This window comes from Anomalospiza imberbis, chromosome 18 (genome assembly GCF_031753505.1).
Source record: "Anomalospiza imberbis isolate Cuckoo-Finch-1a 21T00152 chromosome 18, ASM3175350v1, whole genome shotgun sequence".
Taxonomy (NCBI): Eukaryota; Metazoa; Chordata; class Aves; order Passeriformes; family Viduidae; genus Anomalospiza; species Anomalospiza imberbis.
Window position 1 is genome coordinate 973,461 of NC_089698.1, and position 15,015 is coordinate 988,475.

At 45.2% G+C, this 15,015-nt stretch overlaps 1 protein-coding gene across 1 annotated transcript in view; it reads right to left on the reverse strand.

Annotated features, from left to right (window-relative positions):
* Positions 1-4,661: 4,661 nt before the first annotated feature.
* The window catches only part of GLT1D1 (glycosyltransferase 1 domain containing 1), a 43,367-nt gene continuing 33,013 nt past the window's right edge, over positions 4,662-15,015 (reverse strand). The window contains exons 9-12 of the mRNA XM_068208336.1: positions 14,403-14,446; positions 13,817-13,937; positions 10,708-10,806; positions 4,662-4,882 (exon numbers count right to left, since the gene is read on the reverse strand). Coding sequence (XP_068064437.1) covers positions 4,736-4,882; positions 10,708-10,806; positions 13,817-13,937; positions 14,403-14,446 — 411 coding nt within the window. The 3' untranslated portion in view covers positions 4,662-4,735. The remainder of the gene's footprint in view (positions 4,883-10,707; positions 10,807-13,816; positions 13,938-14,402; positions 14,447-15,015) is intronic.

Consider the following 15,015-nt stretch of genomic DNA (forward strand, 5'->3'; position numbering starts at 1 on the left):
GGTGCTAAAAGAGGATGAGTATTCAGAAATGGAACACTGGTGTTCTCCTGTTCCACAAAATGGTTATTAAATTTGTCCACTGCCCCTTACTTTGCTGTCATACAGAACAAGATGCAGCTTTTGTGCCTGTGGAGTAACCCTGCCCCAGGCAGCCTTGGCTCAAACCCAGTCCCAGAGCGTGAGGCAGCCTTGGAGCGGTGGGAGCTGGGGCAGCTGGGCAGTGCAAGGTGTCAGCGCTGGGACAAGCAGGATTGATGGAATTTTTAAAGTGATTTCAGGTGAATTCGGACTTACCTAAACCTATTTTTAAAGGGAAAAAAAAAAAACCAACCAAACAAACCTGTTAGGGATGGCAAAGGCCACACTCAGGGCTATGGGCTTTTGTTGTATTGCTGAAGTTAAATTAGAGCTTTGGTAACTCAGTTCAGTTTGTTAAAGCCACTAAAATAACAGTGGGACTTCTCAGTGGCAGGGATTAATTTTTGAAGCAGTAGAGGAGCATTTAGTTTCAATGAATGATGAAACTTGACTGGATCAGCCAAATGAAATAAGTGACCTCTATCTGGCAGGGTTATACTTGTGGCTGGACTTCTTTCTTAAGCAGATTTGAAGTGCACAAAAATAGGACTTGCATGTATGAAGCACATTGAAATCCTATTAACGGGGTGCCAGCCCTTGCTCTGGGGCAGGAAGGGTTAAAGGGTGCTCAGGGAGGTGATTGCTCTTTCAGGTCAGGTGCCCACAACTTTGGTTCCTCGGTGACCAGAGCCTCTCTGCTGGTCTGATTAAAAGGAATTGTTTCATTTCAAACACATCTTTTAAATTAGCTGAATGGCAATGCTCTAGGGGAAATGCATTTCTGGAGTCATTCCTTCAGGCACTGGACAAAACAAATGCTGGCCTACGTTTTTTGGAAAGGATGTGAGACTTCAAGTGCCCTCAATATTTGATACCTAAAAGAGATGTCATAGGAATGACATGGAATAATTACTTGATGAAAATATGCTTCATTTAGAGAGAATTAAATTGCAGATGGTTATCCACCCCTTTTGAAAATGTAAACTGTTTCTTCAGAAATGAGGAGTCCTGGTTTTTACTACAGTGTGCTCTTGTATTGGTGACTGTGAGACTTTTCATTTGAATAAGTAGCCCCTTTCCTCTAAAGTTCTCAGTGCAGTGAAGGCCCTGGAGGATGAGGGCTTTGCTTTGTCTGTGTCAGGCAGAATTAAAAGCACTGAGGAGCAGTGGGACAGGGCTGCAGGGACCTGCTCTTACAGGAGGTTTAAGTTGCAAACATTAAAGGAGCTGGGCTGGGACCAGCCAGGCAGAGGAGGGTGGAAGTGAAATGAATTCTGCAGTGATGAAATTACTTTGGACAACTTAATGAAAAAAAAAAGCTCAGATCCCACTGAGCCATTAAATGACTGAATTCCACATGGAAGCACCCATCTCCTCTGACAAGCCTTTGACAAAACTGTTTCTTTATTTTCATGGGGAATGATTCCTGACCTAAAGATTAAAAAGACTGAGGGGAAAAAGGGGCAGAACGAGTTATGAGCCCAAGAGACAGGAGGAAATGCATTGAAAATGAACACTGAAGTGCTTGTGCATTTATTACACCTAAAGGCAGCATTTGCAGATGTTTGGGTTGGTTAACACTGGGGCTAACTTGGTGGTAAATGATTTGCAGAAGAGGCACAAATACTTGTAAGTCTTCCAATATACATTTTAATGTTTTTCTTTCACAATTAAGTCCTGATATGATTATAGCAAACCTTCAAAGCAACTGTCTGGCCAGGCTGGAGCTCTGGGGTTCTGGAAATGGAAACCCCAGTGGTCAGCACCCCAAAAAATGGGAGAACTTAGCCCAGCACGAGTGTTCTTAGGGCAGACTGGTTAGGAAAGCATAGAAGCTGGTTCTGAAAATTGGGATGTGTATGCTTTAGGGCTAATTAATATGAAATCCTGGTTCACATGGCTGCCCTTTGTCACATGCCACCAAACTGTCCCCAGTTCTGGGGGACTGTGCCAAGGAGGGAACAGCTTCGTGGTGCCCATTGTGCAGGTCCACTTCCCATGGATTCAGTGGCAGAGCTAATTGCAAAATAAAATGCATGTAATTAGATTAATTAACAGTACATTTCAAGGTCCTGAAATACAGAAGTAGCCGTGGGGTAGATGCACAATGGAGGTTTTTCCTGCAAACAGAACAAGTGCTATTTTTGGAGCTGTAGCTGCAGCTCATCGAGGTGTGCTTTGCTTAAAAAGCTGCTTGGGTAGGAGTGGGGCTTTGAAGGGGAAGATAAATACTGTAATTAGGCTGCAGGACAACAAAAGGATTATTCTTACCTATAAAATCATTTGAGTGAAGTTGCTGCAAAGATAATTACACCCAAAACTGCCTGCATGGGTCTCGTATTTTCCTTAGGAGGACTTACAGGACTCATTGAATATTTATAGGCCTGGGACGTGAGACTGGGTGAGATGTAAAACATGAATGCAGTCGCAGCTGGGGATGCTGCAATGCCCTGCAGAGCTGGCCCGGGCTCTGAGCCCTCAGAGGCAGGACTGTGCAGGGTGTCCCGGAGCTCAGAGCCCTGCCTGCTGAGTGCTGCCTCCCCAGCTCACCACGGCGTGGGCTGCTGCCCTTCTTTTCCTCCGTGCATCCCTTGCAGAAGGGCTGTTTGTGCTTCTGCCATGGTTATCACATGCAAATGAGCATGCTGCTTCCCAGATGCGGATTTCATATTTATAGATTAAATACAGCCTGAAAAATCATATGTTAATTACGTTCTGAGGGTGTAGTGCAATTTCTCACTTGAACATATTTTGTTTTGCGGGGAATAGCACAAATTCCAGATCAATATATTTACAGATGAAGCTCAGTAATAAATGTATCAGGCTGCAGAAAAAGCTTTCTAATCATTACTATTACTAATCACCATCAGCTCAGTGCTTAGGCTTCTACCCCACACTGTGGATTTGTTTATTTGCTTTTAAAAACCTGCTCTTCTCAGAAGACAACCAATACTGTTGGAAGGGCAGGGGGGATGGCTGAGGATCAAAGCCAATCAAGCAGGGCATCAGAAATGAGCTGGCAGAGATCTCAGAGAGGTTTTGAGGAACAGGGCACCCTGAAGTTGCCTCAGTGAGCTGGCAAAGTCCTTTTTTATTCCCCATAAAGGTCCCCTGCCTATGTGATGCTGAAAATCCACGTTGCAGGAGTTCCTCCTGGAGTGTCTGCAGTGGCCAGAAGAGACCCAGCAGGGCCCTGGAGGCCACTGCTCTCCTGGGACAGCAGGAACAGCCAGCTGGAGCATTCAGCTGCACGTCTCCAGCCTGCTCAGGGCTGGCTGCTGGCTCTTAAACTCAGGGGGAGCAAGCTGCACCTCCGTCCCATGGCACAGGACACTCCAGGAATGCTTAGGAAAAACGTGCTCAGAAGGGAGTGCAGCAGTCCTGGGATTTTAAATCAGGCTGGTTTCGCCCCTGGGGATTGTTACTGAAGGCAGTGCTGAGCAGCCCCAACACAAAACAAGGAGGGAAATTGGGGATAAATCAATATACAACATTCAAACTGCTTTCTTGTTTACTGTACCAGAACCTTGCAACACATCAAAAATAGAGAGCAAAGCTTAAAATGCAGAGTGAACTTCATTATGACAAAGAAAAGTCTGACACGACAGCCACTGAAGTCAAAACATTTCACAGGCTCTCCTTGGGGCAGGCTGGAGACCTTAGAAAACAGACAGGTTCCTAAGAACAAGTAGTTACAAATATGCCCCTCAGTTTTTTTCTCTAGATGCAAGTCCTTGGATGACCAATTACAGACTCCAAGATATGTCCATAATCCCTGGGCTGACAGGCAGGATTAGTGTGGACTTCCAGCAGAGATCAGTCTCACTTTCAGACAAGCCTGCTGCATTGTATTGAAATGCATCCTGAGAAGCCACAAATAAGAACAAACAGTGCCAAAACACACAGTAAATTGAGAATACCCCCACCCCCCCATCCCTTTTCACAGGTCTCATAAATGTTTTAATAAATAAGTAAATCACAGAGGGACCAAAGGAACTGGCAAACCAAGAGGTAGTTTATGTAACAAAGCATCTCTGGCACAGCTCTGGCACCTGGGCCAACCTCCTGCCCTGGTCCCAGGGACAGAAATGCAGGCTCAGGAGAGCTGGGCCATGCTCTGGAGGGACTGCAGGGCTCAGGGGCAGCACAGAACACCCTGTGCTCCTCCTGTGCCCAGCATCCGCACTGCCTTTGCTGTTTGGGATGCCCCTGCTGCCTCAGTGGTGGGCTGAAGGAAGCTCTGGTGTCAGTAATTGATCCCGCTGGTTGTGCAGCCTGGGCTTTAGCCCAGCTGAGTGCTGTGCCCCTGGATGTGCTCAGGGGGGTGGCAGTGGGAAGGAAGCTGCTGCTGCTGCAGGGGGGTGGGATGCAGCAGGGGCAGAAGGTTTCCTGAGAGCTCTGTGTGCCAGGAATGCCCTGCCCTGGGAGGCATCTCAGCAGCAAACACCTGGCACCTGCTCCAGGGGTGTGACCCCAAACTGAGCCTGCTCTGGGCTCAGCTGGACCTGGCAGGGTCTGCAGCAGCTGGGAGCGTGGCTTGTTTACCTGGAATAACAGTGTCTGACTGTTTTTCTAGCAAGAACCCAAGAGAAACACAAAGCTAATCACATTTCCATCGTTCAAGTGCTCTGCTGGTTCTCAGCTACCGCCTGCCAAGTCACTGGAGTCTCTGCACAAGATTCTGGTAGGTTTTCCTTTCGCCTTCCCAGGAATGATGCTTCTTCACGTAGTCTTTGGCCCTTGATATAATTTCCTTTTCCATAATGGGGTCATTCATTAAACTCTTGGACAGTGCGACGAACTCCTAAAAAAGATGAAGAAAAGAATCAGTTGAAATGTCTTTGTAAAAGTCCTAATGATACTGGAATAGCTGGTACCTCTCCAACTGTGAGCCAACAGATGAAGCTGTCCTAAGTCATTTTTCAAGGTCAAGCACCATACTTTATTTATAAACAATGATTAATAAATAATAATTTTATTATTTTACACAGCCCACCAACTACGACATTAAAAATCAAAGACAATTCACATTTAATGACACAAAAATTGTCTGCCTACCCAATGGTCAGAAACCCAGGTTGTAAATGAATTGCCTGTTCTGCATGGAGGACAACTGACATCGGATGTTTGATCTCAGCTCAGCCAAATTTTACCTCATTGCTACTGCCACACCTTCAGTGAATTTTACGGTAAGGCTAAGAGAGTCCCAACACAAACACAGTGTAAAGACAGGAGCAGGCATGCAGCACCTGGGCACATACAGATACAGCAGGGTTAGCTCAACAAACACCAAAAAAAGCCATATATTCCCTTTAACGTCACTGGGCAAAATACCAGAGCTCAAAGATCACAGCTGTCCTCTGCCTGCTCCTTGGCCTCTCTCATTTACTTCTAGGCAAGAGAAACTGTGAACTTCAAACCTGTGAAAGGAGATCTGATGTCTGAACTAATCTGTTCTGAGCAGCTGGTCTAATTTCCCATCAAGAGACAACTTCCAAAGCTTCAGCTTGATTACAAACGTGTTCAGATCTGTGCAAAGCAGTGCCTTGGTGCAGCTCAGAAAGGCAGACAGCTCTGGTGGCAGTGGGAAATTAAGATAATGTATTACTACACAACTGGTAGTGAAGATCAGTGCACAGGGACAGGGGACAGAGAGGATGGGAGGAGGAGATCCATTATTTACACAGGCTGTCAGCTGTGGAGGGAGATACCCCAGCTAAGACCAGAGTTCATATCAACATTAGGTTAAGGACACAACTATCCTTGAAAATCTAAGTACACAGAGTGTCTCAGAACCTCCACAGCTATAAAATCTGGGGTTGAACTTTGGATTTTTTTGGATGAACTCTGCTATTGCAGTGCACGATGCACAATGAAAAGGGACCCCTGGGCCACACTGATGGGGAAATCACTGAACACAATTCATCCAATTGCCTTGAAAATCACAGTAATAAATACTGTGCACACTGAACCACATCCCCCAACTTTAATTTTAAGCTCCTGTGGAGAATTTTATTTAAAGTAATGTTTAAAAGTAATTTATGTAAATTACCTAAGAGCAGAAGCAGCAATGTAACATTTCTTGACAGGTAGTCCTATTAGCATTCTTTTAAATTGTGGATATGGAGGACAAAAACTTGGAAACATGTAAATGATAGAAGAAATGAGATCCTTATTCACAGTTACAATACTCAGGGCTGAGGATAATCTCAGGAAAAAATGCCAAACCGAGTCCAAAGCATAACATTTGAGAAAATGCAGAAGAGAGAAAAAGCAAATGGAAAAATACCAGGAGGTGGCGAGTAAGGACTTCTCAGCTTCACCCTCCTTCTTCTCCTCATCCAGCATGACCACCCACGAGTCACCTGCAATCCCACTGGAAGCCAATGGGAAGATTCACTGTGACTTATCTGGGTTTTGCCCTTGGAGCAGCTGGCTTAGCTTGTCTGCAGGTTTGGATGCTCAGCTTCAGCTAGCAGTAACTTCATTCTCCAGGTGTCTCCCCTAACTACAAGTGACTCACATTTCAGCGCTGGTTTTGTGCTAAGCCCGGACTCGCAGCGTGCAGACATCCAGAACTCTGAGCTCTTTCAGGAAATGCAGCAAAATTCCATTTTGCTTTTCCAGGAGCCTGTGACACATGAATTACAGGGAGGCAACACGTCTCCAGCAGCTCTTCTGCTGTGTTTGTGCAAGAGATGTTTGCACAAATATTTATGCACTCCCATATTTCGTTGTAGCTTCAGTTTTGGTGAAAGAGGGGTCAAATTCACAAATTGCCTTTCAGTTATAAAACCTAAGGGCATGACTTCCAGCAGCCCAAATGAGGGAGGTGATCTACATGCTGCCTTACTACGTGGGGCCACCCATACTTCTAACAAACCTTTATTTCCTCACGAGAGTGGGTATAATTAATTTACAGGTGACAGAAGAGCACAGTGTAAAAGCTGAGGCTCAGCAGTAAGTCACAACCCAGAGAAACGGGAGCAAATCATCTCCTGTGTGTCCAGAAGCACTCTCACTTCTGCCCTTTTCATGGGAAGTGCTCCACCACAAACAGGCATTTTTCAGCAGCAACATCCATAATACAGTTTTCTCCTGGTAAATTGACCAATCATCCCTAAAGAAAATGTCAACTCCTCTGTGTAGTACCTAAAATAAATCCTGTCCAATATTTTGCAGAGACACAGAAGCACAGGTATCCAGGAGATAAAGCTGGAAAATGAGTGCACTGAGTAAAAAAAGGATGAATAATTCCTCAATTACCACGAGAGCTGCACTGGTGCCGCAGTTCACACATAATGAAAACAGGATGCATGGTTAATATATTATTTATATAATGAAAGTAAGTCTGCAATTAAGCCAGTTCAGAGCAGCTTCAGCAGACAGAAGAACGTGCTTCTTCAACAACAGCACTGACCCCAGGGAGGCAGAGGCCAGGCGTGCAGGCAGTGACAGAGGTACCTGAGGGCAGGTGGAGCCCAGCTGCCCTGCGTGCTCCCCCAGTGCTGCTGGCTGTGAGCTGGAGTGCTGGCACTGCCACAAACTCAGTGCTCTGGGGGAAGGGGCAGAGCTCTGAAGCCCTGGGCTGTTCCCTGCCCGTGCCTGGCAGAGGAAAGCTCTGGCTGTCACAGCAGAGCTGCTGCTCCCAGCTGGGCTGGGCATCCCTCCCACCCCTCCAAACCCTCACAGGGGCTGGCCAGCTCAGCTCCATCCACCTCTGTCCCTTCTTACTGCCTTGGAAGTTTATTTGCCTCCTTCTCTTTATTTAGGTCCTTCTGTGAGCTTTTACAGACATGGAAGACATAATTTTGAAACGCAGCCTGCTGAGTAACTTTTTGTGTCTTCCCCTTTAACACAGTTTTGCATTATTTATTGCCCCCTTCTTATCTCTTACTTTTTTTACTTCAGGTCCCATTAACTCAGTGTCAAATATTCCATAAACTTGCAAATTCAAGCAGCAGCAGGATCAACCCATGATTTAAAAGTGATGTGCACAGTAATGTGCACAAACGACAGAGTGTGAGGAACAAAACGTTCCAGGGCTTTCCCTTCCAATTAACTATTTCCATCTGAGTGCTGGCTCCAGTGACTGGCAAGGCTTTCGCTACTTCCAGCCAAATGCAAATGGTTAAGGATGGCTACAACGAGACACAACATTTCCTACTTTCCTGGAAGCCACAAAAGATCACTTCCAGAAGAGGAAAGCCAACAGCACTCACCATTTCAAACAATTCTTACTGCATAATGGTCAGTTAATATCCCTCTAATTTGGCTTTCAAAAGACAGCAGGCACAACTGCTCCTATCCAAGGTACTGCAAAGCTTTCCCCCCTCAGATCAGAAACAACTGAAAATAAGCAATGCTTTCTGCTCCTGAGCTGTGGTCCAAGCCTGTATCCTCACAACCAGACAGGATCTACCAACTTAGCAAGGAAAATTCCTTTTCTAATCCACCAAACCTTTCTCTTCTCTGGTGGTCCAGATTCTGCCAGCCAGGGACAGACTCTCCCAAGCACCTAGACACAGGTCGAATCCTTTTGTAGACTAAAGGCATTTTCCTCACTAACTTGATGCATCTGAGGGCACAGTAGAAAAGATACTTAAGATGTCAAAGTAATCAAAGTAAAAAAACCCAAAAATTCCTTACCAGAACATGTTTTCCAGTCCCAACTCACTCAGACCAATCTTCTGAGGTCGCATTCTAAGTGCCATGGGCAGTGTCCCTTGTCCCAGCAATTAAAATGTCTTCGAACTTAATTGCATCTCTTTGATCTAATGTGACTCTCAACCTCTGGCAGACTGTGTGCAGTGGCTTAAAAACTGTATTTGATATGGTTTGAGGAGATAAGGAACAGGACTAAGTGGTTACTTTATCTCCAAACCCCTGAGTGCTGAGGTTTGGCATTCTGAGCTCCTCTGCATGAAGAAGTTCTTTAACATCTCTGCAGCGGGATGAGGACATGCCCTGGAAACAAGGGTTTTCCTGGCCCATGTGCAGCCTCTGAGAGTTCATGCCTCAAGTGACAGCAATGAAGTTTCACGGGGCTTTCATTAACTGAGCTCCAGCTGCTGTTCTGCAGAGGAAGGGGGATGTCACTTCCCTTCCCGGGGTGCTGCACAGACTTTGCTGATTCCGGTGCAGACGTTTCCTGCAAGCTCACGTGGCAAGGCAAGTCCTCACCTCAAAGGGATTCTGAGACAGAAGAGCAGCAAAAAGGGTCAGCAGCAGCAGCAGTGGGATGGGGGTCCAATCTCTGGCATAGCACAGGGCAGAGGAGGGAGCTCAGGCAAAAAGGGGTTCACAGAAATTAAAATTACAGTGGTCTAGGCATACTGACAGCCTGTGACTCCTGCTCTGCTGCAAAGAGAGTCCTTCAGTGCTCAGCCCTTTGCCCAGAGTCCCTGATGGCACTGGGAGCACCTCTGTGCTTCAAGCTGCACTTTGCCCTGGCTGAAAGGTGCAGCAGAGTTGTAGTGGATCTCAAATCCCAGATAAAGCCCTGGAACGTGGGATGCTTGGAGACCACAGAAGAGGCTCCTTACAGGGATGTCTGATGGTAATTGGGTCTGGTATTAACAGTGTATGTGAATTCCAAGCCAAATGCAGGCAGGCTGTTGAGGGAAACAACAGAATGTACCAGCATCAATACCAGGAGAGCTCTCAGTCCCTTGTTCAATAGGGTTGTGTGTCCTGGGAGCTTTGGAGGAGCTGGAAGTCACTGAGATTTTTTCAGAGAATACATGTACACAAGTTATCAAAGAAATATTTTGGGTTTTGTAGAAACCACTGGAAAAACTGAATAGTCCAGAAACAAACAAACAGAACCATACTTGAATTGGAAGAGTTTTTCTATTGAAAACTCCTTCAAAACCAACCAAGAGGATTCACCTTCCAGAAACACAACTTAATAGGAAGCATTAATCACACGGTCCACAATGTAAATAAATATGTTCTCTACTTTGCAAAATTATCAAATGATGTGTTCTAGTATGTTTTTTTTTAATCTTGAGTTGGATAAAACTCTGAGGGAATCTTTTTCTGAGAATCATTTTCCATGGCATACATGAATATGTAACAGCAAAGCCCTAATGCAGGAAAATATGCTGAAATGAAAATTTCCAGTATTTAAATATGGGTAGTGTTCCCTCTCTTCCCACTCTTATTTAACTTCCCTGAGACTTCATCCTAACACTTCGCTTAATTTTATCATTAATTTCTCTGACTGAGCAATATCTTGCATCTAAAAATACTTTCCATTAACACTGCTAGAAATTACAGAAAATGTGTCATCTGAAACTCAAGGCTCATTCTCTTGCTGAGCTCCAGCTTGTCTAACACAAGTTCCTGTTGCAGTTATTACTTGAAGGGAAATCTGACACATCCAGAGCATCTCCTGCAGGGTTTGCTTCTGGAACCTTCAAGCCCCAGTGCAACAAGTGGCTGTGAGCAGCTCAAACAAACCTTCAGCAAGGCTGACACCTAGTACGAGCTCCCTGAACTGCAAACGCAGGGCAGGCAGCTCCAGAAAGGAGAATCTGAGCAGAACTGCTGGGAGGAAACACCAAGTGTCCAGACAGACACAGGCCTGGGATAGAAAATGAACCCAAAGCTCTGTGGTTTCCTTACCTGGGGAGTTGAAAATAGCAGTCCTGTTTCCTTGTGTTTTATTATTGCTGCATTCCCAGGAATGTTCCTTGCCAGCACTGGAATTTCTAAATCCATTGCCTAGAGGAATGTAGAAAAAGGAAACAACAGTTTATAAGGATTCATGGATTTCGAGGTGCTAATGATGACAATTTTAATAAGAAAAGCAGAAACAACAACCCAAACTTCCTTCCCACCTCTCCAGATTTTTAACGGAAAAATACCATTCCCCAGAGAGCACTGCCAAGCCACTTCACAGAACACAGCTGCAGCTCTGAGGTGTGCAAACCCTGGGCCCTCAGCTCTGCTGCTCACACGTGTCCTGATCTGAGGCTTTAATCACTGCTGATGAACTGGGCAGTCTGGAGATGCACTGACTGCACAACCAGAAATATTCATATTGTGCAATTATCACAGTGTCAAATGAGAAATAAGCTCCCTCCCCCAAATCTTCAGTCTGTTTCATCCTGACTCCCTGTCACTCCAGAGTCAATGCATTTTTAATTGCTGGCATTACAGTCCTGCATGAGGAGCAATTCTGCTTCAGTCCACACAGCAAGGAAACAAAACTCCGAGGAGAAAACCATGATCTTCCATAGTTTGGACAAAACTGAAGAGACAAACACCCAGGCTGATAAGGTACAGGAAGGGGCCACTGGGACTTAGCAACACATTTTAACAATTTAAAATACCCAAGAAAAGCACTGTTTAAATCACCACTGCAGGTGTATTAGTCTGACCATAGCATCTCCATAGCCCTGGCACAAACATCTGCTTTGCAGCAGTTAGTGCTAAAAATAACAGCCCTTAATGACAAAACCTGTTCTGCACTTTGTATCAGAAACGACCAGATGATCTGGGGCCGTTCAGACACATTAATGAAGCTACAGTGATGACTGACTGAAGCTGAGCACCGAGTTTATATTTAATTCTCTGTCATTTCCAAACTCTAAAGGGAAAGACATTTGTTCTGCCTCAGACTTGGAGGGCAGGAACTGCTACACAAGAAAATCTTCAGGTCCCCAAATGCACAGGTACCAATGAATTATAGCTGCTGAAAGACAGAACAGATGGCCAAATACTTCAGATGCAGGGCTGCCTTGATGCCACTGGCCTTCACCAAATGGATTGGGCTGTAAATAATTACTGCAAGAAGTGGCTTCAAATTTCATTTAGATACCTAGACTACTTTCAAGCAGTAAAAAGAATCATCTGCATTGTTGAAAACATGTATAATTTACTGACCTAGGTTCCAGGAATACTAGCACAAAACAACATTTTGCTCCACTGGCCATCTGTTTTGTTACATTATTTTGACTGCCAATGTGTTTAGCTGCTCTTGCAGGAGGATGCAGGGTGTAAATTGAAGCTGTGGGAACGTTACCCAGTCAGCATCTCCACCCAGCACTACAGGGCTGATAGAGCAAATCAGGGTTTATTTACCACTCTTTCTGCACTGCCCCTCATCTTCTTCCTTCTAGCCTGTGCATCTTCTTGTTGGCTCTTCAGTTTTACTGCTTTAACACATCCCTTCATCACCAGTTTTTTTTTATTATTTTTATAATTTGCTCTGGCTTTTATTCCAGACTGCTAGTGCTGCACATGTTGGCCAAGATTGGATTGTGCCTCACAGCACAGCAGAGTCTGTCCAACTTCCTTTTCTGCAATTTTTTGTAAAATGGCTTCTCTTTGGTAAAAGCATAAGAATGTAATGGTTTTTACAGCAGCTGGAATATTCCTGAGAGCAGAGAAAAGGGCTCCAGTGGAATGGTGCTGGAGCCCAAACCCTGTTGTTAGCAGGAACAGAGGGAACACAGAAACTTTCAGCAGTGGTGCCTTTTCCACCCTCCCGTGCCCAGGAACGTGCACGGCTCCCGAGCTCCAGAGGCAGAGATGCATTTTTAATGTCTGCTCTAATGTTTTGTTTTCTCTTCTTCAAATGCCAAACACAAACAGATCAGTTACAGTCAAATCTCAGAGATCTCAGAACCAGCTGACAGAGTAATTAGTGATGGCTCCTGGCTCTTCCATACCTCGAGGCAGGTTGAACTAGATGGGATTATATATTTATCTCATTTATCTATTATATATTTATCTCGCTCTGAAATGCTGTTTACAGATTCATGACCTTGGTAAATGTTGAACTTTGAGGACAATGAGAGTTGCATTTCCAAACTCAAGCCTGTTTTCTCCTGCCTAGGACCAGGAGATTTTTATGCAGAGTTTTCAGCTTTATTACTGAACAAGATCTCAGCAGATGGCCCTTCCTGCTGCTGGCCATGCCAGGAAAGAGCCTCACTGAAAGAACTTCACTTCTCACAGGACTGCCCCTTCCTGTGACAGAGAGGTGTTTGCTCGGGAGGACTCTCCGCTGAGTGGAAATGCTGGAAATGCAGCTCATTGGAAACAGAAATGGAGGCTCATTAACACAAATGTTGTAATAATTTCTGTGATCTTCTGAGATCCTGATGAACCAACATTCAGCACCCACCAAAACAAATCAAATAATGAAAGGCATTTGCCCAAAGAACTTCCACTTCAAGTACACTTATTTTTTTCTGAGAAAGCACTTGATACTAAGCAGTGCCCTACTTTGACAGGTGTAAAATAAAACTGGTTATTAATTTTCAATACTGATGGCAAAAGGATTAACTCAGCGTGTCATTCATTAATCATTTCAGAATTAAATAACCAAATACAGCTCTTAGATTGCTTTTTGACAGGATGTAAAAATAAATGAAAGTTCATTCTAGCAACATTATAAGGAAGTGGGTGTTGAATCAAGCCTAGTGACAACCCCAGTAAATCAGAATGATTTCTACATCTCAGGTCTGTATTGTTAATTTGGGAGGATTGATAAAATTACCTTCTATCCTTTAAAAATAGATAGGGAAAGCATAACAAACTGTCAGTTCAAGGGAAGAAAACCTTAGTTGCTAACACCTGAAAAAATAAATATTTTAGTTTTGTCTTCACCAACTTTGAAATATGGACGTCAAAGGTTGACAGCCACTTCCAGTGACAGAAGGTGCTTGCAGATTGAGGGCAGCCTCTGTGGGTGAGCCCAGGAAGGCAGGATGGCGCTCATTACCTCCAGGATGGCAGCAGACATGCCCTCGGAGATGGAGCTGTTCACCAGGGCCAGGCTCCTCCTGAGAGCAGCGTGCAGCTCCTGCTGGGGCAGCTCCTGCAGCACGTGCACCCCGGGGGCCCTGCAGCCAAATGACAGCCAGAGGAGACCTCCTGAGGCAAAGGAACCCTGGAAAGACCCACGAGAGCTCTGGAACCCCTCCCTGCCTCGCAGGCTCCGGAAGGGGCTGCCAGAGCCATGTGGGATGCTCCATCCCTGGCTGCGTTCACGGGGCTCGGGGCTGGCCCTGCCCGTGGCTGGGAGGGTGGAACTGGGTGACCCTTCAGCCCTCCCACGGTTCTGTGAATAATAACTCCAAATCAGAGTCAGTCGGATGGGGTTTAACACAAAACATCAACACACTGGTCATTCTAGAACGTTCAGTGCTTGGGGTGCCTGCTCTGAGACTGTTCCGTGCCAGCTGATGCCAACAGACTTGTCAGCCACACAGGGCTGTGCATGGACAGTCATCTGCAAACACAGCTTTAAACAGGGGCAGCCAGGAGCCTTCATTCAGCAGACAGCAGGTTTAACAGGAACTTCTTACCTTTGAACTCTCTCCTTAACTTCACTGGTAAAAAGCGGATCAACCTGGACAGGAGCACACACAGAGGTCAGTGCCACTGAGCACTTCAGCACTGCAGCTCACGTTTGAAATGCCCAGAGAAATAAACAAAGTTTAGCACATGTTTAACCTAGAACATTTTAAATGCTGAGCTTTAAAATCATCCCGCAGGCCTGTTACTCAGTTGTGTCAAAGGCCTGGTGTGACAACTCCTGTGTGAGTGAGGGGCAGGGCACTGATGTGCCCAGGGACTGTCCCTGTATTCTCTGAGTGAAAATGGGCCTCAGGGAGCTCAGCAAGCAGCCTGCATGTAAACTGAGGCACGCACAAAAACGCTATGCTCTGGCAGAAAGAGCTGTTGGAAATCTAATAAACACAAAATTCTAACCCCCAGTAAATAACAAACACAAAATTCCCAACCCCAGTAAAAAACAAATTCAAAATTCTAATGCCCAGTAAAAAACAAACACAAAATTTAACCCCCAGTAAATAATAAACACAAAATTCCCAACCCCAATAAATAACAAACAAAATTCTAACCCCTAGTAAATAACAAACACAAAATTCCCAGCCCCAGGAAAAAACAAACACAAAA